At 41.7% G+C, this 21,563-nt stretch overlaps 1 protein-coding gene across 4 annotated transcripts; it reads left to right on the top strand.

Annotated features, from left to right (window-relative positions):
* The first annotated feature begins 36 nt into the window (after window positions 1-36).
* TBP (TATA-box binding protein) lies at window positions 37-19,998 on the top strand. Of its 4 annotated transcripts, none has more exons than XM_072831645.1 (8): window positions 37-176; window positions 2,529-2,731; window positions 6,191-6,588; window positions 9,257-9,344; window positions 15,256-15,347; window positions 16,968-17,135; window positions 18,048-18,142; window positions 19,237-19,998. In XM_072831645.1, exons 2-8 carry the CDS (start codon window positions 2,678-2,680, stop codon window positions 19,314-19,316), a joined length of 975 nt encoding a protein of 324 aa, XP_072687746.1. In that variant the 5' UTR covers window positions 37-176; window positions 2,529-2,677; the 3' UTR covers window positions 19,317-19,998. The 4 variants fall into 4 exon arrangements, with proteins under 4 accessions (XP_072687746.1, XP_072687745.1, XP_072687748.1 ...); XM_072831644.1 differs by having other exon boundaries at window positions 2,526-2,731; XM_072831647.1 differs by lacking the exons at window positions 18,048-18,142; window positions 19,237-19,998 and adding an exon at window positions 17,554-17,840.
* Window positions 19,999-21,563: the final 1,565 nt, after the last annotated feature.

Below are 21,563 nucleotides of genomic sequence, written 5' to 3'. Positions count from 1 at the left end.
CGCCGCTCCGGCGTCCGTAGCCTGCTGAAGCCGAGGGCGGTCCTGGCGGAAGTGACATGATCAGCTCGCGCCCGGAGTTCAGTAGGGTCGGAAAGGGTCGCCGTGGCGGGCGCCTGGGCCGCCTGCGGCCGAACTTCGGTTTCGCGAGCCCGCGGGGGACCGTGCAGGGACCGCAGGTAACAGCCGCGGTCGCCTTCTCGTCGTCCGAGCGCCGGCGCGGAGGCGAGGCCTGCGGCGCGGCCGTAGGGCGACGGCGGGGCGCCGAGGGGCGCGCAGGCCGCGGGGGGTACGCGGCTCCTGCGCTCGTGCAGCGCCGCTCGGGCCGGTACCCGCCGCCCGCGTCGGCAGAGCTGGGGAGCCGCCCTGCCCGGGCGCGGGGCCGCCCCTCCGGCCCCTCCGGCTGCCCTGCCCGGCCCGCCGCACCGCGTCCTCCTGGGGTTCCCCGAGCGGGACTGCGGCGCGGGAGCCTCCGCTCTCGGTTTACCGCGGGCGCCGGGGGCCGCGCGGGCCTCACGGCTCCGTCCCCGGGCGCCCGACGTGGAGCAGCCCCCTCTGCAGGGCTCGTCTGGGCGCGGCCTGGCTGTGGGCTCCGCGGTCTTAAGGGGGCCCGCGGGGAGGGGCGGGGAGGGGCGGGCCGCGCAGCCCCCAGCTTCCGGGGAGTCTCCGGTACTGAGCGCTCCCAACCCCGCCCCCTTCCTTGTTGCCGCGGCCCGGGCGGCCCCTGCCTACTCGCTCGCGGTCGGCGCTCCCGGGTCGCAGGGCCGTGCTCCGCGCCTCTCCGCCTCCGGGACCGGAGCCCCCCGTGAGTCCCCGCTGCCCTGCCAGCCGCGGCGGGGGCTGCGCCGTCCTCCTCCGCCGGCCGCCGGGCAGGGCCGCCGCGCTGCGGGATCCCGCGCTCCCGGCACAGCGAACTCGGATGCGAATGGCCTTGCTCTCACCGATTTCATGGTGTCAGCACTTCTATTATTACAGGAAAACACTTTTAAAAATACACTTTTCTTATATCTGACGTTTTCTGAAGCAGAGTGTTCTTTCTTCCTTTTTTTGGCCTTTTTCAGTGAAGAGTATGTAGGGTGCGTAGTCTTTGGCTCCCTTGTCCTCCCAAAGCGACTGTCCGGTTCTCTCATTCATCCAACAAACGACTGAGTGCTTGCTTTGTACAAGCTGGAAGGTCCTGCGTGCCTTTTGTGTACAGCTTGTAACTTTGAGACCAGCAGGCTCAATATGTGACAATACCTTAGTAGATGATGTTTAAACTGAAATCTAACGGGAGCTAACATTTATCCTGTGTTTACTAGGTGATAACTAGATTTTGTTCTTGATGTGTTAATCAGCCAGTCCCGTTTGATCCAGTTCTCACAGAACCCTCAGCAAGTTAAGGATCCATCGGAATTAAACTCAACAAACGGTCTTTAAGTAGTCACTTGGTTCTTTTGTCTAAAAGAAATAAAAAAATATGTAGCCAGTAAAGAGACGATGAGCTAATAAAGAAAGCTAGATAGAGTACAGTTCGTGTTTATGTGTTCTAAAGAAATCAAGTTATTACATGTATAAAAACGTGCTATTTATTTTTGGGTCTGTACAGCTTCTGTGTTCTATTAAAGCAGAATATCAGGGACACCTGGGTGGCTCAGTCGTTGAGTGTCTGCATTAGGCTCAGGGCATGATCCCAGGATCCAGGATCGACTTCCACATCAGGCTCCTTGCAAGGAGCCTGCTTCTCCCTCTGCCTGTGTCTCCTCTCTCTCTCTCTGTCTCTCATAACTAAATATATATATATATATATATATATATATATATTTAGTTATTTATTTATTTACATAGGCCCCACTGGGATACAAACCAAATAAAATCTTAAAAAAAATAAACCAGAAGATCAGTAAATGATCACACTAAAGTGTATTGGATCCAATTCAGTATTTATTGAACTTATACCCAAGATGTTGTGGAGGATACAAAATATCAAATAGCACTGTGTATACTGTGCTCAATCAATATTTCTGCTCAGATATAAGTTTGCTTAGGAATTTGTTTTCTCTGAGTGTTTTTCCCCAAAAGTTTTTTTTTTTTTTAAGATTTTATTTATTTATGAGAGACACAGAGAGAGCAAGGCAGAGACACAGGCAGAGGGAGAAGCAGGCTCCCTGCAGGGAGCCTGATGTGGGGCTTGATTCCCGGACCCCGGGGTCACGCCCTGAGCCGAAGGCAGATGCTCAACCGCTGAGCCACCCAGGTGCCCCTCCCCAAAAGTTTTTAATGTTGATTATGACACCTTAATTTCGAACATTCTTAAGAGTTTTTAAATTAAACATGTAATAAAGTAGTTTTTGTTCTATTGACAGTTTTACATGCAGTCACAGTACACACGAAAAGAATAGCATTTCAGCATTATAAGGTTAAAAGAAATATATTCCAAAATAGTTTCATTGTTTTTTTTTTCTAGTTTGTGTGTTATCATGAAACTGGTTTATAAGACTCTACAGCTTGCCTGTATTTTTACATTAAACTTCAAATTTTTTTCAAAGCAGATTACTATTTCTTGGTGTGCATGAGGATAACGCAAACAGTTGAGGAAATCGCTAAGAAGCGTGTACTGGGGATGCTCTAGGAAAAGACTGAATGCCGAGGCAAGTTCCCGTGCAAAGGTATTTGATTTACCAAGAAGAGAGTGAACATCATGGATCAGAACAACAGCTTGCCGCCTTATGCTCAGGGCCTGGCCTCCCCTCAGGTAATACAGCTGGAGGGAGGGCATATATGGGAATCTGCATGGCTAGAGGTTGTAAAAAGGAAGGAAGGGGATTTAACCACGTATTGTTAAAAATGGATGTATATGTTTTTAAGCTTCTATTTTGTTGAGAAGTTCTATTAGACTTTGGTAGGCATGATAGTGTTAAATTCAGGGAGTTTATTTGGAAGTTAAAATATGTATTTGTTTATAATCTTACTCTTTCCATAAACATTTATGAAAGTGCTCCAGGTGATTATCGGGTCGTTGATTCTGAGAGTAAATCTCACCAAATTATTATTATTTTTTAAATATTTTATTTATTCATTTATTCATGAGAGACACACAGAGAGAGGCAGAGGGAGAAGCAGGCTCCATGTAGGGAGCCCGATGCAGGACTCGATCTCAGGTCTCCAGGATCATGCCCTGGGCCGAAGGCAGGTGCTCAACCACTGAGCCACCCAGGCATCACTTATTTTCTGGTTTTATCCTTTCTCTTTTATGTTTAAGGAGAAAACATATCTACTTATATTTTTTAAGATTTAATTGATTTTTTTGAGAGAGAGAGATAGAGGAGAGAGTGAGAGGAGGAAGAGAAAGAGAATCTTCCACAGAGTCTGCACTGAGTGCAGAGGCCAACATGGGGCTGGATCCTACGAACCAAGAATTGGATGCTCAACTGACTCACTCCCCCAGGCTCCCCAAAAGGTTAATTTTTTTAAAAAAGTAGATATATTATTTGCAGGGCACCTAGGTGGCTTAGACGGTTGGGTGTCTGACTCTTGGTTTTGGCTCAGGTCATGATCTCACTGGTTGTGGGATCAAGCCCTGTGTCAGCCTTTGCCCTCAGCTAGAAGTCTGCTTGGGATTCTCTCTCCCTCTCCCTCTCCCTCCACCTCTCCCACTTGTATGTGCACGTGCACTCTCTGTCTCTTTAATGAATAAATTTAAAAAATTCTTAATCTATAAGTCAATCAGAGAAAGATAATTATATAATTTCACTCATGAAATTTAAGAAACAAAGCAGGAGGTTATAGGGGAAGGGAGGGAAACAAAATCAGGAAGATAAACTATAAGAGACTCTTAACGCTAGGAAACTGAGGGTCACTGGAGGGGAGGTGGGTGAGGGATGGGGTAACTGGGGGACAGGCATTGGGGAGGGCACTTGATGTAATAGCACTGGGTGATAAATGCAACTGATGAATCACTGGCCTCTACCTCTGAAACATAATACACTGTATGTTAATTAATTGAATTTAAATTAAAAAATGTAAAAAAAAAAGAAAATAACCTTTAGATAAAATTTTCATAAAATAAAAACACCCCTTTTAAGTGTGTTGATAATTGTATATACCTGTGTATACAATTGATCTGATCCTTAGCTAAAGATAGTTTTGCCTAGCCTAGAGTTTCAGACAAATGGAATTATATCAGTATGTGTTTTTTTGTGTGTGTCTGTGTTTTTTGCCCAGTTTAACACTTGTATGTCCACAGATGCCTTTATATTGTCAGGTAATGCTCCTTTGTGTGGCTGTATCACATTTTGTGTATCCATACATTAGGGGGAGTTTCTAGGTCAGGGCTGTTAAGAATAAAGTTGCTGTAAACATTTGTGAACAGGCTGTGTGTCTACTGTTTCTGTCTCTCTTGGGTGAATACCTAGGAGAGGGATTGCTAGGCCATATGGTTAAGTATACGTTTCACTCTGAGAAATTGTTGAACCATGTTCTAGTTCTGCCAGCAGCATGTGAGAGTTTTGGTTGTTCCACATCCTCACTGATACTTGAGGTTTTAACTTTTAGCTATTCTAGTTGTTGCTTAATAGTATTTGTGATTTGAATTGGCATTTTCCTGATGACTAATGATTTTGAGCATCTTGTTAAGTGCTTTTTGGCCAATTGCTTGTCTTCATTTGTAGAATGTCCTTGGCATCGTTTGCCCATTTGTTTGTTGGCTTATTTGTCTTTTATTGTATTATAGTTGCTCTCATATATTGTGGATACAGGTGCTTTCTTAGGTATAGGTATTATATATGTTTTCTCTCAGTCTGTGGTGTGGCTTCCTTTATAATTTCCTTAATGGTGTCTTTCAAAGAGTAGAAGCTCTTACTTTTTTCTGAAGTCCATTTATCAGTTTACTTCATGATTAGTGCTTTGGTATCTTAAGAAATCTTGTCTTACCCAAAGTCTTAAGGATTTTCTCAACATAGTTTTATCTTTTACACGTATGTCTGTGATCCATTTTGAGTTCATCTGTTTATGTAACATAAAGAAAGGAAGACCTTTCAAAACCTTACTTTTTCAAAGTAATGTGACCTGAATGTCTATAGAGTGTTAGATGCCGTAGACTAACTCCTATACAGTTAGGGCTGCGGTATACATTTGATCCTCCTCCTCACATTCTTCCTGCCATCATGTTGGTGAAACAATTTAACAGAAATTCCTTAGACAGTTTTGGTTTATGCTTTCTGTCAAATAAAGTGGTAGAAGTGGGAAGGGATTGTGGCTCTCTTTTGGATCTTGCACCTATTTGAGGATCTACTGGACACTGTGGATTCCTTCAGGCAGAAATATTGGGTATAATTTTAAGAGGTTCACAAAACCACTGCAAGCTCTGCAGGCTCCATGAGCTCCATGGATTTTGTTGTTGAGTGAGGGCAGTGGACTGACTGGGTGTCCAGAAAACTTAGCCGTTGATCATGGCTTCTCTACTAGTGAGATCTGTGGTCTTAGGGAAGTCATTTAGCTTCTCCTGGTGTCAGTTTTCTTGTCCTTAATGTGGGAAGAACAGCATCTATTTTTCCTTCTTCCAAAGGGCTGTTTTGAGACTCGTAAGTTAGTAAATGTAACAGTGTCTGGAAAAGTTAAGTATTTGGAGAAGTAAATTGAGACTGTTCTGATAGATGCATTGGATTTTCTTGATTTAAACTTTTTGGAGAGCAAATGATCCACCTTTTTGAATAGTATTCTCACAATTGTCATTATTGTTGTTAACATGGAGTGTTTTCCATGTGCTTGTCATTGCGTTGAATGAGTTAAGTGGCATCTCTAGGGTAAGCATGTGATTTATCACCCAACCTTGGACAGATAATAGTCACTGAGAGTGAATGGGCTGTATGCTAGGGTAGTAGTTTAAACATCGATGGGCAGTCACTCCAGTTATGTATTAGAACATTATTACTAACACTATTATTAGGGCTAAGCAACTTCCTCGTGTTTTCACATGTAGTAAGTAGCAGGGTTGGATTGCACACCCAGGTATAATCCCAAATACTAAGCTCTTACCTACCATGCTGTGGTGAAGAAGAAAGAACAGCAAATGCATTTCTGTTAAGGCATCATAACCCCATTTATATTCAGAAGGCATCTGTCCTTATACATCTCACTGCCTCTTCTATCACACAGGTGCAGAAACCACCCCATATCAGCTGGCCTGACTTACTGTTCTCCTGACTTTCCGCAGGGTGCCATGACTCCTGGAATCCCTATCTTCAGTCCAATGATGCCTTATGGCACAGGACTGACTCCACAGCCTATCCAGAACACCAACAGCCTTTCTCTTCTGGAGGAACAGCAGAGACAACAGCAGCAGCAGCAGCAGGCCCAGCAGCAGCAGGCCCAGCAGCAGCAGCAACAACAGCAGGCCCAGCAGCAGGCTGTGACAGCAGTGCAGCAGTCGACATCCCAGCAGGCGACCCAGGGAGCCTCGGGCCAGACACCACAGCTCTTCCACTCACAGACTCTTACCACTGCACCCTTGCCGGGCACCACTCCCCTCTATCCTTCCCCCATGACCCCCATGACCCCTATTACCCCTGCCACACCAGCCTCTGAGAGCTCTGGGATCGTGCCACAGCTACAGTGAGTACTTTGTGTTGTGTCTTCTCTCTCACCCTGGAAGTGTCCTTTGGACTGGGTGCTGCTGTTCTTTGTTTTCAACTGGATTGATTTATTTAAGGATTTAATACCATTAAGGATAGTAGTCATCATATATCAAGTATGTATGTTCTCTCTCTCACTTTTACATGAGAAAGGGATACTAAGCTGCCTTAGTGAGTCAGTCCCTTCAGTAAAAGGCTCGCATAACATCTTCAGACCTGGTAGCTCATGTTTATAATCCTGGGCCAAATATATAAACACAAGCTACCAAATTGTTTTTATAGACATTTCCCTCTAGCTGATTTGCTGAACCAAGCATTTTGTAGTCTCCCTCCCTTGTGATGTTTTCAGTCTTTGGGAAGGGAAGATTAGTTACTTAGTCTTAGTTCATGGTGGTCCTTGTTTGTCTTCATTGGTTATTATGAGGGCTATATATAACTTTGAAGAGCTCTGTCCTTTCCACAAGTTGAAGATGTCTGTTCTTGTCCTAAATGGATTTTTCTACATAAATGAAATGGGTGCAGAGTGGATAGGGGTAGGAGAAAAATTCTTGAAAAAATACAAATATTCTCACATATGTGTCAATGAGAAGCAAGCCCACAGGAGGAAAAAGCAAGGCTTACAGAAGGATGGTCTTTTAGGCAGAAGCAGCACTAAAAGCACCATGAATCAAGGGGAGTGGGAAAATATCCCAATAAACCAGATTTTGGATACAAAAAACAAACAAACAAACAAAATGAAAACAAACTCTAACTCAAGATAGATAAAAGACTTAAGTATAAGATCCAAAGGAAAAGTCAGTGAAGAAAATATAGGACAAAAGCTTCACGACATTGAACTTGGCAATGTTTTCTTGGATGTGTCACCAAAGACACAGGTGACAACAGAAAATGCAGATAACCTGAACTACGTGAAAATTTTTATCAAGACACTGTTCACAGAGTAAAAATGCAACCCACAAGATGGAAGAAAATAGTTGCAAGTCATGTATCCAATAAAGGGTTATTATCTAGATATTTAGAGAACTACTAAAACCCAACAACAAAAAACAAACAGCCTGATTCCAAAATGGACAAAGGACTTGAATAGACATTTCTCCAGGGAAAATATGCGAATGGCCAATAACCACATGAAAGGATGCTCGACATCACTAAACATGTAAATGCAGATCAAAACTACAATGAGATACCACCTCATACTCATTAGGACAGCTGCCAAAAGCAGAATATAACAAGTTTTGGGGATACAGAGAAATTTGAACCCTATGTACTGTTTGTTAAAAAAAAAGGAAAAATGAGTATGCGTAGCAATTGTATGACTAAATTTGTGGTGGATGCACCACAACTTGATTCAGTTTGTAAGTAAAGACATGCTAAAGGCAAGTGTGTATATAAAATTGATTGAAAAGAAACAGTTTTTGTTTTTGTTTTTGTTTTTTAGATTTTATTTATTCATGAGAGAGAGAGGCAGAGACACAGGCAGAGGGAGAAGCAGGCTCCATGCCGGGAGCCCGACATGGGACTCAATCCTGGGACTCCAGGATCACGCCCTGGGTGGAAGGCAGGTGCTAAACCGCGGAGCCACCCACGGATCCCTGGAAGGATGTAGAAATGAAAACAGTCATTGGGGGCAGCCCAGGTGGCTCAGCGGTTTAGCGCCACCTTCAGCCCAGGGTGTGATCTTGGAGACCCAGGATCGAGTCCCACATCGGGCTCCCTGCAAGGAGCCTGCTTCTCACTCTGCCTGTGTCTCTGCCTCTCTACCTGTGTCTTTCATGAATAAATAAATAAAATATTAAAAAAAAAACAGTCATTGGGTTGATCATTCTAATTGGCCTTAATATTGTATATTAAAGTATGCAGCTATCTTCTTTCTTATCCAACCAAATTGTGAGCCATCAAGTTTTCAAAGTATTGCATTTTGACAGGATGGGAAAGAACCAAAAGCAGCAGTGAGCTAGAAACAATTGGAGATGTGTTCGCAATTTGGAATCAGTATTCACGGGACAGGGATGTTCCATGCTCATGCATGATGGTTAATGGGCAATCAGTTTCATTCAAAGGGCTAAGGCGTGGCTCTGGGGATAGATGGGGATAGATGGATGCAAACACTACCACTTTGGAACCATGATTACCTGGAGCAAGGTACTGCCCCATTTAAGCCTCAGCTTCTTCATCTGAAAGTGTGAATATTAATAGTTATTACTTCCTAGTGCATTGTTAAATATTAAGTAGGGTAACCTATGTGAAATGCTCATAAGGGTGTGTACTAAACAAGTAATAAATGTCAACAATTTTTAAAGATTTAAAATTTAAATTAATTGGGGATCCCTGGGTGGCGCAGTGGTTTGGCGCCGCCTTTGGCCCAGGGTGTGATCTTGGAGACCCGGGATCGAATCCTACGTCGGGCTCCTGGTGCATGGAGCCTGCTTCTCCCTCTGCCTGTGTCTCTGCCTCTCTCTCTCTCTGTGTGTGACTATAATAAATAAATAAAGAAAAAAATATATTTAAAAAATTTTTAAATTAGTTTAAATTAAACCAATGTAAATAAATTTGTTCTAGTAAAAGAATCAGATTTCTAGATAATATCAAACATCTCAACCTGTAAAAGTTAAATAAATAATCTTGTTTTCTTTTCAAATTTTTTGCAGAAATATTGTATCTACAGTGAATCTTGGCTGTAAGCTTGACCTAAAGACCATTGCACTTCGTGCCCGAAATGCTGAATATAATCCCAAGGTCAGAGCAATTATAATGTATTTCAAACTATAATAATACAGGAATTTACTGGTAAAGGTCCTTAGAACAAAATGTTTGCGTCATGCTTAGGTTTGTTGATGCCAGCAAAATTTGTATCTTTTTTTTTTATTGAGTAGCTACCATGTGAGAGACCCTAGAGTCAGGGCGGTCTGCATGCCATAAACTAAAATTTATTTGCCCGTTGTGATGGGATCCTGTGACATTAAAGAACAGAATATGTGGTATGATTCCGTTTATATTTTTAAATCTATATAGAATGGAATGATATACTATCTGGATTTTACTTCAGAATAACCCAGTTGGAGATTTGGGGAAGGGTACTTGGGTGAAACAGGATTGGCCAGAAGTTAATAATAAATTAATAATAAATAATGAATCTCTTTTTGGAAACTTGGGCTGTTTTAGCATTGGCCCTTTTAACAAAGAAAAGCTTAATCAACAGAACTACGTATATGCTGTTATTAAGCACATCTAGATTTTGGTTTGGCTACTACTAGATCACATCTAAGTAAGAATTCAGCATCTTGCTGAATTTTTTCTTGTTGTAGTTTTTCTTGGCTTATGAAGTAGCCTTTTGAACTTCTCAAGTTAAATATCCTCACCAATATTCTTTTTTTTTCTTTTTTCTTTTTGTTTTTTTATAAATTTATTTTTTATTGGTGTTCAATTTGCCAACATATAGAATAACACCGAGTGCTCATCCCGTCAAGTGCCCCCCTCAGTGCCCGTCACCCAGTCACCCCCACCCCCCGCCCTCCTCCCCTTCCACCACCCCTAGTTCGTTTCCCAGAGTTAGGAGTCTCTCATGTTCTGTCTCCCTTTCTGATATTTCCCACTCATTTTTTCTCCTTTCCCCTTTATTCCCTTTCACTAATTTTTATATTCCCCAAATGAATGAGACCATATAATGTTTGTTCTTCTCCGATTGACTTATTTCACTCAGCATCATACCCTCCAGTTCCATCCACGTCGAAGCAAATGGTGGGTATTTGTTGTTTCTAATGGCTGAGGAATATTCCACTGTATACATAGACCACAGCTTCTTTTTTTTTTTTTTAATAAATTTATTTTTTATTGGTGTTCAATTTGCCAACATACAGAATAACACCCGGTGCTCATCCCGTCAAGTGCCCCCCTCAGTGCCCATCACCCATTCACCCCCACCCCCGCCCTCCTCCCCTTCCACCACCCTTAGTTCGTTTCCCATAGTTAGGAGTCTTTTTGTTCTGTCTCCCTTTCTGATATTTCCTACCCATTTCTTCTCCCTTCCCTTCTATTCCTTTTCACTATTATTTATATTCCCCAAATGAATGAGAACATATAATGTTTGTCCTTCTCCGATTGACTTATTTCACTCAGCATAATATCCTCCAGTTCCATCCACGTCGAAGCAAATCGTGGGTATTTGTCGTTTCTAATGGCTGAGGAATATTCCATTGTACACATAAACCACATCTTCTTTATCCATCATCTTTCGATGGACACCGAGGCTCCTTCCACAGTTTGGCTATTGTGGACATTGCTGCTAGAAACATCGGGGTGCAGGTGTCCCGGCTTTTCATTGCATCTGAGTCTTTGGGGTAAATCCCCAGCAGTGCAATTGCTGGGTCGTAGGGCAGGTCTATTTTTAACTCTTTGAGGAACCTCCACACAGTTTTCCAGAGTGGCTGCACCAGTTCACATTCCCACCCACAGTGCAGGAGGGTTCCCCTTCCTCCATATCCTTTCCAACATTTGTGGTTTCCTGCCTTGTTAATGTTCCCCATTCTCACTGGGGTGAGGTGGTATCTCATTGTGGTTTGGATTTGTATTTTGTATGGCCAGTGATGCAGAGCATTTTCTCATGTGCATGTTGGCCATGTCTGTGTCTTCCTCTGTCCTCACCGATATTCTTGTGAAGTTTGAATCTATGTACATATTTGTGTGTGTGTGTGTGTGTCTGTCTCTCTCTCTTTTTTTTTTCTGGCCTTTTGTTTATACTCAACGTGTATATGCACATACCTGAGTATTAAAACTTGGAAGATGATTTTGAGTGACACCAAGCCATTTTGAGATATTAAATAAAACCAAGAGAAAGACAATGACTAAGTTTCTTCCTTCCTCCTCAGCCTGAAAACTATATCATTGTATTGTTAGTGGCACCTAAACCTAGTAAGAGCTGCTGTTTACGTGAGTTAGTGAAGCCATTTTCCCTAGAGTAGGCTGTAATCTTACAATTGATATTTTCTTCAGAAGTATGATTTCTCTAATAAGTCACTATGTTTAATGTTTTGGAGATATCCAAAGAAGATAGAAAATTCTTTTATTTTCCTCGTAACATAAACCCAAATCTTATTGACTATTAATATTTACTCATGAACCTCTACTAGTAAGATCGCAATTTTAGTAGATAATGAGCTGTTGTAATAATATTTTATAACAATATTTAGAAGTGGGGCCCCTGGGTGGTTCTGTCAGTTAATCATCTGCCTTCAGCTTGGGTAGTGATCCTGGCCGGGATCCTGGGATCAAGCCCCACATTGGGGTTCCCTGTTCAGCAGGGAGTCTGCTCCTCCCTCTCCATCTGCCCCTTCTCCCCACTTGTGCTCTCTCTCTCACTTGCTTTCTCTCTTTTAAGTATATAAATAAAACCTTAAAACAATATTTAGATGTTATATCAACATAAAGTATACCTTGATTATGTTAAATTTATGAATCATTATTGAAGGACTCATTCTAGGATGTATCAGCAATACAGAATGAGGCAGGTTCAGACATATTTTGATAGTTTATTAAAATTGTTTTTTTTAAGAGGGAGCAGTAAAGTAGTTGGGTTTAGATTGGAGCAGTATTTAACAGTCACACAGGAAGCAAAGTACTATGATAGATGTGTAGGGGTATGTTTAGCAGCTATAACGGAAGGGGTATGTTGAGCAGCTATAACTGATAGCTAAGTTGGATAAATAAATGTTAGCTGTGCATTGAGAAAATTGTTAAGTAATGGTCTTGGAGCAAGTTTCTAGCTCTCTAAAGCGTAACCTGTCTTTTATATACAGGCGAGGAAGCTGTAGCCTATACAGAACTGTCCAAAATAAAATATTGCTGTAATAACTGGCTAAGAACAAAAATGGCTTATTTAGCTACTGAGACTTTTTGGTCAGCTTGCTTGAGCTAATTAAAATATAGAGAACATCAAATATGGCTAATTATTTTAGAACCCCTCCTTTTTTATGGTAAGAGAATAAATCTTTATGGTTACCCAGTGGCCTTTTGGGAAATTACCAAGACACCTCGATGTAAAAACAGTTCTTATTTTTTTGGAGTTTAAGAAAGAGAAAAAGGGGCAGCCTGGGTGGCTCAGTGGTTTACCGCCTGCCTTTGGCCCAGGGCATGATCCTGGAGACCTGGGATCGAGCCCGTGTCGGGCTCCCTGCATGGAGCCTGCTTTTCCCTCTGCCTGTGTGTCTCTGCCTCTCTCTCTCTCTCTCTCTCATGAATAAATAATATCTTTAAAAAAGAGAGAGAGAAAGAAAGGAGAAGTCAGAACTGTTTAACTGTTTTCATCATATAAAGCATTTTATCTTTGACTTTGAAATGTAATATCAGCATATTGAATAAAATGATACATATATAATGTTGAATTTGTGGTAATAATAAAATAACAATTTCGTTAATAAGAAGATACTGTATATATTACCTGTTGTGCCTGGTATAGTCTCAACCATTTATATTTGTTACTGTCTTTAGCCAAAGCAATCCAATGTGGTTGTGTACAGACACAAGGAAAACTAGAAGGCAGATAACTGAGAAATATGTCTCTCTATCAGTGCAGATACACATATCCCTTCTATAATTGTCTAAAGTGGTAAAATAAACATATATGTCGACATTCTTCCATCAAGAAATTAAAGTTATTACACAGCATATTAAAAAGAAAGTAAATGCCAAATAAAAACTGTTCTTGACCAGTGTTTTTATTTTTTCTTAAGAAATTATCTATATATTAAAAAAAATTTTTTAATTTTTTTTTTTTTTAATTTTTTTTTTTATGATAGTCACACACACACACACACAGAGAGATAGAGGCAGAGACACAGGCAGAGGGAGAAGCAGGCTCCATGCACTGGGAGCCCGACGTGGGATTCGATCCCAGGTCTCCAGGATCGCGCCCTGGGCCAAAGGCAGGCGCCAAACCGCTGCGCCACCCAGGGATCCCTATATTAAAATTTTTTAAAGTATTTGTCTAAGATCCCAAGGTAACTAAGGTCTGGAAGTGACCATTTATCCGTTGGCAAGCCTGTATAATGTGTAGCATTAGAAATAATTAATCTTTCATCTATCATTTTATTTGCTTTGAATACATGCTTTTACAATTTTATAATCCTCAGTGAAATGATACCATTTGATCAATAAAACCAGTAGAGGGAATTTAGGGAATGCTTTTCTTGGTACTTGTGTAAACTGGAATATAGGGCTAGCATTTTTGCACGATGGTGAAATCTGAGGGAAGACATAGAGCAGTTTTATTTTATTTTCTTTTAAGATTTTGTTTATTTATTCATGAGAGACAGAGAAAGAGAGAGAAGCAGAGACACAGGCAGAGGGAGAAGCAGGCTCCTTGCAGGGAAGCCCGACTGGGACTCGATCCCAGGTCCCCAGGGTCATGCCCCAGGCTGAAGGTGGAGCTAAACCGCTGAGCCACCTGGGCTGCCCCATAGAGCAGTTTTAAAACTAAAATTGTTAAAGCAGTCTAATTTGTTAAAGAGTCATCTTGATTAGAAATACATGAATTTTTTTCTTATGTCATTACAGATACTAAAATTTTTAGAGTTATTTGAAAGCAAATTTTTGCTCTTATCATGTAAGCTAGTAACGGAGGCCATTAATTCAATCCATGGCTAAAATATGTTCCCCTTCAGTTACAATGTTAGCAATAAAAACATTCCTAAAACTTAAAAAGTAGAGGGGCACCTGGGTGGTTCAGTTGGTTAAATGTCCGCCTTCAGCTCTGGTCATGATCTCAGGTCCTGGGATTGAGCCCTGTGTTTGGCTCCCTGCTCAGTTGGGAGTCTGCTTTTCCCTCTCCCCCTGCCTCCTGCCCTGGGCTCTTGCTCTCGCTTGCTCTCTCTCTCTCTCTCTCAAATAAATATAAAATCTTAAAAAAAAAAAACAAAAACACAAAACTTAAAAAGTAGAAATTAAAGATAAAAACTTTGATTTTTTTTTCCTAATTTGCAATTTTGTGTACTTTAACACTGTTTCTAAGGCCGTTTCACTACATGTTGGTATGGTTGTAATATGATTTACTACCGCTGGGGGTAGAAAAGGTTTATCAATCTATTTGCTAAAAAAATCATTAAAAGAACAGTTACAGTTTTAGAGGCTAGCAAATATAAGTAGAAACAGACACTGGTATTTATTAAGGATGTAATTGAAGTAAAATGTTTGCAAATATTATTATTATTTTTTTAAGAGGGAGGGGCAGAGGGAGAGGCAGAGGGAGAGGGAGAGAGAGAACCCCAGGCAGGCTCCACACCCATCACGAAGCTTGATGCGGGGCTCTATCCCACAACCCCGAGATCGTGACCTGAGCTGAAACCAAGAGTTGGACACTTAACTGAGTCACCCAGGCACCCCGTAAATATTATTTTTTGTTGCAATGTCTGTGAAAGAATACATAGATCTAGGTTCAGCTTACTCAGTAGTCACTGTTGATTCTGCTCCCTGTGCAGAAGCACACGTGCTGCATGGTGATGTAAGTGAATCCTGTCTAGGAGCGTCTGTCAGATATGAGACCTCTGTATGTAGCTGGTCCTTCTTATCAGTTGTGATGTTCTTTGTCATTTTCTTGTTCTCCTAAAGGAAATCAGTCTGGCATGACCTCATTAATGATTGTCTCTGACCATTTTAGCGATTTGCTGCTGTAATCATGAGAATAAGAGAGCCCCGAACCACTGCACTGATTTTCAGTTCTGGGAAGATGGTGTGTACGGGAGCCAAGAGGTAGGTTTAAAGAGTTTATTCTCTAGGTCATACAGTACCATGATATTCAGTTGCATTTTATGTGTATTTGACAAAATGTAACATCCAAACTATTATTAAGGATCCCTTTATGTAAAAAGTTTTATATATAACACAGATTCCTCCCCGAGTGAACAAAGAATTGGTCAGGAATCACAAAATTTTAGAGCTAATGGTGTGAGAGTGTATATATAGATCTGCAGCGGGGCAGCACCATGTGTGTTGTCACAGATCACTGCTGCCTCTTGTAAATAGTCTGCCTCATGAGGGTTGGGGTTATGCAGGTCTTAAGGAGTGTACCCTTTTCATAAAATGCTCTTGTCTATATTCTGTGTCTGTTTGGAGCGATCCTATTTATGAAGGTTAACACTTTGGGGCCTTGACTGTAAACTTTGTCTAATAGACTCTGCGTAATTGGTAGAAGGCAAAGGTCTGGGAAAGATTAGTTACATCAGGGGCACCTGGGTGGCTCAGAGGTTGAGGGCCTCCCTTTGGCTCAGGGTGTGAACCCACGGTCCTGGGATCGAGTCCCACATCGCCTGAAGGGAGCCTGCTTCTCCCTCTGTGTCTGACTCTCTGTCTCTCATGAATAAAAAAAAAGTGGCGGGGGGGGGGATTAGTTACATCAGCTTCATAAAGTTTGAACAAATTAAGTAAATTAAACTTTAAAATAAAAGATACTTAATATAAGACTTGGAGTTGTTCACTCACAGAAGGGGCTGTGGATGCTTTTGCTTATTTAATGAAGGGAAGGCTATTGGTGTGGACATTGGGATTCATGGTCTCTGAGTTTTTTCAGAAGGCAAGACATGGGTTTATCCCCAGCTTTCACAGAAGTCTTCATGTAGGGGACTTGTTTGTTTTCCCTGGATAAGTATCAAAAACTTGGGGTTTATCGATAAATGCTGGTTGGTTTTATCTTTCCTAGACATGTTTTTCATGTGTACTGTTTAGCTTTCTTTATCCATTTGCTACACATTGAGTAGTCTGTATCTAGTTGCATCATTATTTTATTAAGATAGGGAACTAGAAATAAATTTATTTTCCTCAAGGAAAAGAAAGCATCTCATGTATGTATGCTTAATTTTTGTCATTCCTGACCCCTACACTTGAGTCTTTTGCTCAGGATGGTATTATTGCTTTTATTTTGCTTTTCCTGACTAAGTTCTACATTAGTAAGCCATAGGTTTATCCAGCAGATGTGTTATAAGAATGGATAATGAGTAGAATTAGTGCATGCATTAGTCAAGTCTAAATCCTATCAATATTTTCCTATCAAAATGAAGTTGTTAATTTTCATTTTAGGAATATATAGGTTATAAAATACAGTAATAGTAATGATAGTGCTGATGAGATACTCCACATCTGTAAAACCTGGGTGTATTAGTAATTTGGTGTAGGCCTGCAGTTTTCTCTCAAGGACACAGGAGTACTTTATGATAAAATTGTTAATGTCTGTTGTTCTCTTACTGGAAGTGGGGGTGACATTTTGCCTTTTTTGAAAAAATAACTTTTCTAGTTTGGACTTCTTATAAGTTACTCATTTAAATAATTATTTTAGGTGGCTTTGACTGTAACTATCTCACTTTTTCCTTTTCCTAGTGAAGAACAGTCTAGACTGGCAGCGAGGAAATATGCCAGAGTTGTACAGAAGTTAGGTTTTCCAGCTAAGTTCTTGGACTTCAAGATTCAGAACATGGTGGGGAGCTGTGATGTGAAGTTCCCTATAAGGTTAGAAGGCCTTGTGCTGACCCACCAACAGTTTAGCAGGTGAGTCTGAAATGTATTACCTGTGGCAACAGTTCATTTACAATCTGTGTAAACCTAGTTCATAACATATGCAAAACAGTATGTAAGCACAAATGATATAGCAATAGATGTATTTAATGTTGAAGTTTCTTCCTAATGTCTTGGAAAATGTATTATTCTCACCATTCTCCTACTTCCCATTTCATTTATTGACATCTATAACTCCCCTTGACTGGGATGAAATTGATTCCCTATTATTTTATTGCTCAATAAGTGCATTTTAAATGCATGAATTAAATCCACAACCTCTTATATCAATTTTTGTTCCTAGTTGTTTGAATTGTTTTTTTCTAGTGAACATTATATGAGCTCTGCCAGCAAAGTATAAACTTGAGTGAAATGAATCTTCTTTCTTCTTATTTTCCCTGCCACTTACAAGGCCACTGTCCACCGCTCCAGCCTCTCTGCTCCTGCCCCTCTTGGACCAGGTTTTGTACATCCCTCTTGTTCACTTCTCACCTAGGAAACTTCCACTCACATTTCCGATATCCACCCAAGTGTCCCTTTGTCAGAGAAGCCTGTCATGCATTTCCCACTAGGGTAATTACACATGTCGTAACTGGTTTCCGTCTATCTGAACTGGGAAAATGAGGCTGCTGGGATTCCAATCGGACATGCCACTCATGACCCTTGATAAGGGTCAGACACTGCAGAGCATAAATCTAAAGGTCTTGTTCTCATGTGAGAAAATCCAGTCTCATTAGAAACACAGTTTGTTGGTCTTCAGGTACTGACGATAGATCACCCTCACTGGCCTTTAGTTTTCTCTCCTTTGGGTTGACCTCCCAGTGAGTCTGCGGTTCGGTTAGTAGTATTTTACCTAAAGCACGGGTAGCTTTTGATTTCTAAACTGTTTGTGCCATTCCCTTCTAGTTACGAGCCAGAGTTATTTCCTGGTTTAATCTACAGGATGATCAAACCCAGAATTGTTCTTCTTATTTTCGTTTCTGGAAAAGTTGTACTAACAGGTAAGTTATAACAGGAAGTAGTGTCCAAAGGTTTGAAAGAGTTTCACGAACAGATTCTTCTCAGTGCTGAGAAGTAATTTCCCAGAGTGGGGACAGTTGGATAGTATGCGGTGTAGATGCCATTGACCCTCTCTCCTCCACTGTGTAGCACTAGTGAGAAACATACCATCCGGGGGTGGGGGTTGAGAGCAGGGAAATGAGACCACAGCAAGACCCCCCAGTGGGGAGAGCAGGGAAGGTGGCCTTGACATTGGCTGAGAGGTGGCATTTCGAGTTGGAAATGCTCCTGTAAAGCTTTGGGATTTGTCAGCAGTGCCACTTGGAAACAAGTGGGGAAGGTTCAGAAGAGCTTGCTTGAAGGCAAGTGGGGGAATATGATGTGGTGTTCCTTCTGCGCTGCGTAGGTCACAAACTGCTCAGGTCAGAAGCTGATGCAGGGACCAAGATGGGTCACTTGTGGCAAACTGCAGAGGGAGCTGGAGTCACCCAGGGCACTGTTTTTGTGGTTAAAAAAAGCTATTTTAAGAACTTTTTCCTGGGGGCACCTGGGTAGCTCAGTGTTTGAGCATCTGCTTTCAGCTCAGGTTGTGATCCCGGGGTCCTGGGATCAAGTCCTGCATTGGGCTCCCTGCAGGGAGCCTGCTTCTCCCTCTGCCTATGTCTCTGCCTCTCATGAATAAATGAATGAATGAATAATTTAATTTTTAAAAAAGAGAACATACTATAAAAACAAAAACAGGTTTGTGATAAGGGATTCCCTCATTATGGTTGAATGCCTGTAGCTATTAGTCTAACTGGTAATGGAGAGAACTGTGCTTATGGTTTTTTTTTTTTTTTTTAGATTTTTAAATTATTTATTCATAAGAGACATGGGGGGGGGGGGCAGAGACACAGGGAGAGGGAGAAGCAGGCTTTGTGCAGGGAGCCTGACACGGGACTCGATCCCGGGTCTCCAGGATCACGCCCTGGGCTGAAGGCGGCACTAAACCGTTGAGCCACCGGGCTGCCCTATGGTTTTGTTTTAAAGTAATTTTACCTCTTTAACACATTAAGAAAAGCTATTTCTGACTCTCTCCTCCGACTTGTCTTCATAGGTGCTAAAGTCAGAGCAGAAATTTATGAAGCATTTGAAAACATCTACCCTATTCTAAAGGGCTTCAGGAAGACAACGTAATGGCTGTGCATCCTCCTGCCTCTGCACCCACTTGTTTTTAAAACAAATCAGTTTTGGTACATTTAAATGGTGGTGGTGTGGATGGCCCCAATTTGGTGAGAAAATGGATGTTCTGTGGGTTGTAGCACCTGGTGAAGCTCTCCAGCACGTGTTCCCCATGGGGATGCCGGGAAGTGGTCTTCCTTCTGCGTAGAGAACACCGCAGTGTTATGTAAGTCGCCCGTACTGTGCTGCTCTTTGGGCAGCGCTGCCCAGTTATTTATATTTAGGTTTTAAAGACACACTGCTGTCAACAAGTTGGTTTGAGGTACAAAACTTCAAGTGTTAAAGCCACCTCTACAGTTGATTGGACTTTTTCTTTTGTTTAATTTCTTCCCCATAAACCACAGTTTTTATATTTCTACCAGAAAAGTAAAAATCTTTTTTAAAAGTGTTGTTTTTCTAATTCGTGACTCTTAGGGGTTATTTTTGTGCCAGACACATTCCGCCTTTTCAGTATTGCAGGACAGAGTGGCCGTATTAATGGGAACGAATGCTGTACATATTTTTCTTCCTCAGAGTACTCTGTACAATAAATGCTGTTTATAAAAGTGTTAGCTTGATGTTATAAATGACACCTTGTAAGATTCATGTGATCATAACTGTTAAAGTTGTATTTTAGATATAATTGCCTGAAACCGTTTCAGTGTGTGCTTGCTTGCTGTTTGTTTCAATCAATGTTTCATTGTATGTCACGGTGACAGCAGATGAACCACCTGCAAACGGAAGGTTGCTCCTGAAACACAAACTTGCTACGTTCCGTATCTGGAGTACCGCCTGTTCCCAGATACGCTGCCTGCAATTCTCACAAAACCCGTGATCAGGTTTGTTCCCTGTTTGGTGCGGAGACTCAGGCCTGAGCTGTGGGATTTGCCCCAGGGCGCAGAGCCAGTGCGCTCGTGTCCTCCAGTGTCCTCGCTGGGCTTCGTGTACAGCTGGGGGAGGGGTTTTTCTTATGACTGTTACCTGGAAATATGTAAGTTCTTGGGTTTATTGTTTGGGCTACTGTGTCAAAGTGTATCTTCAGGCAGTTCAGAGGCACATAGAATCATTATCAGGATCCTAACTCTCTCTCTTCTGCTGACTTCCCCCGGGGCTCCCAGGCCCCTTCTGTGCATATTCTGCCCTTTGGGGCAGCGTTTGAGCCCATATTTAGAAAATACTAAAGCATATATTATTTTTATAGCTTTGCTTTTTTTCAGTCAGTATGTCCTGGAATCTGATAGCATCACAGACGTACGGCTTCCTCTCCCACATTCCGTGATCATTGGTAGCGTCGTAAACCGTGCCATAGGAGGCCCTTGCTCACCTGCTTGTGGTTCAGGGCAGTATTTGTGTAGGGGACGTGCCTAGTGGAGGAGGCCCTGCCGTCCATCAGTCTAATATTCTCTCCTCTATCCAAGAAGTGTTTTTCCACGTGTAGATCTTCTCTTAGATTCTTTAGTAGTTTATAATGTTTTCGTATAGGGCTTCTGCGTTTCATAAAAGTTAATTCCTAAGTATTCTATGGTCCCTTTTGTTCATGTAATATTTCATTACATTTCAGTTCTCGGTGACATAAGTCTTTTAGTCCCAATGACTATTGAATTCAAAAGCTTTTCCCTGTGGAATACAGCACACACAGAAAACCGTAGTTTTTGAATTTTGAATTCTGAATTTGAATTGGATGAGTCGCTATGAACTCATGAGGTAGTCAGTAGACATCCCTGTAACCAGCACTCACAACTTTGTCCGTGTCCCGGGGGCTCCTCTTTCTGTTCCAGTCCAGCCTGTACAACACCCGCTCCCCCTCCCCCACAACAGCCATGGTCTTGTATAGTCATTACCTAAATTACTAATACAAGTTAGAATTCCATTAAAAAAAAAAATGTTTTTATGTCTCCTTATGCCTTATATTCTCCTCCCTCTCTTTTCCTTAAAACATTACAAGCCACATTTACAGCTGGTAGTTTCCTAGTTTGTTTTGCTGTTTTCAAACACATGGTATTGCTCAGCATGTTCCTGTGTTGTTTCCTGTATGCAAACGAGCACCTACATCCAGAGTCTTGGTCCCTTTGTAAAGACTAAGGAAGTGGTATGTTCGTTGTTAGGAACCAAATGCCTAGTTGTCTCTCTTCTCATTGATCTATGATTACGTTTATGGGGTGCAAATGATGAATTCCAATTACTTCTTTTCCAGTCATTCATTAGAATACTTTTGTAAAGTGA

This window comes from Canis lupus, chromosome 7, assembly GCF_048164855.1.
Source record: "Canis lupus baileyi chromosome 7, mCanLup2.hap1, whole genome shotgun sequence".
NCBI lineage: Eukaryota > Metazoa > Chordata > Mammalia > Carnivora > Canidae > Canis > Canis lupus.
Note: the sequence above shows the minus strand (reverse complement) of the source record. Positions and strands in the feature narration are given on the sequence as shown.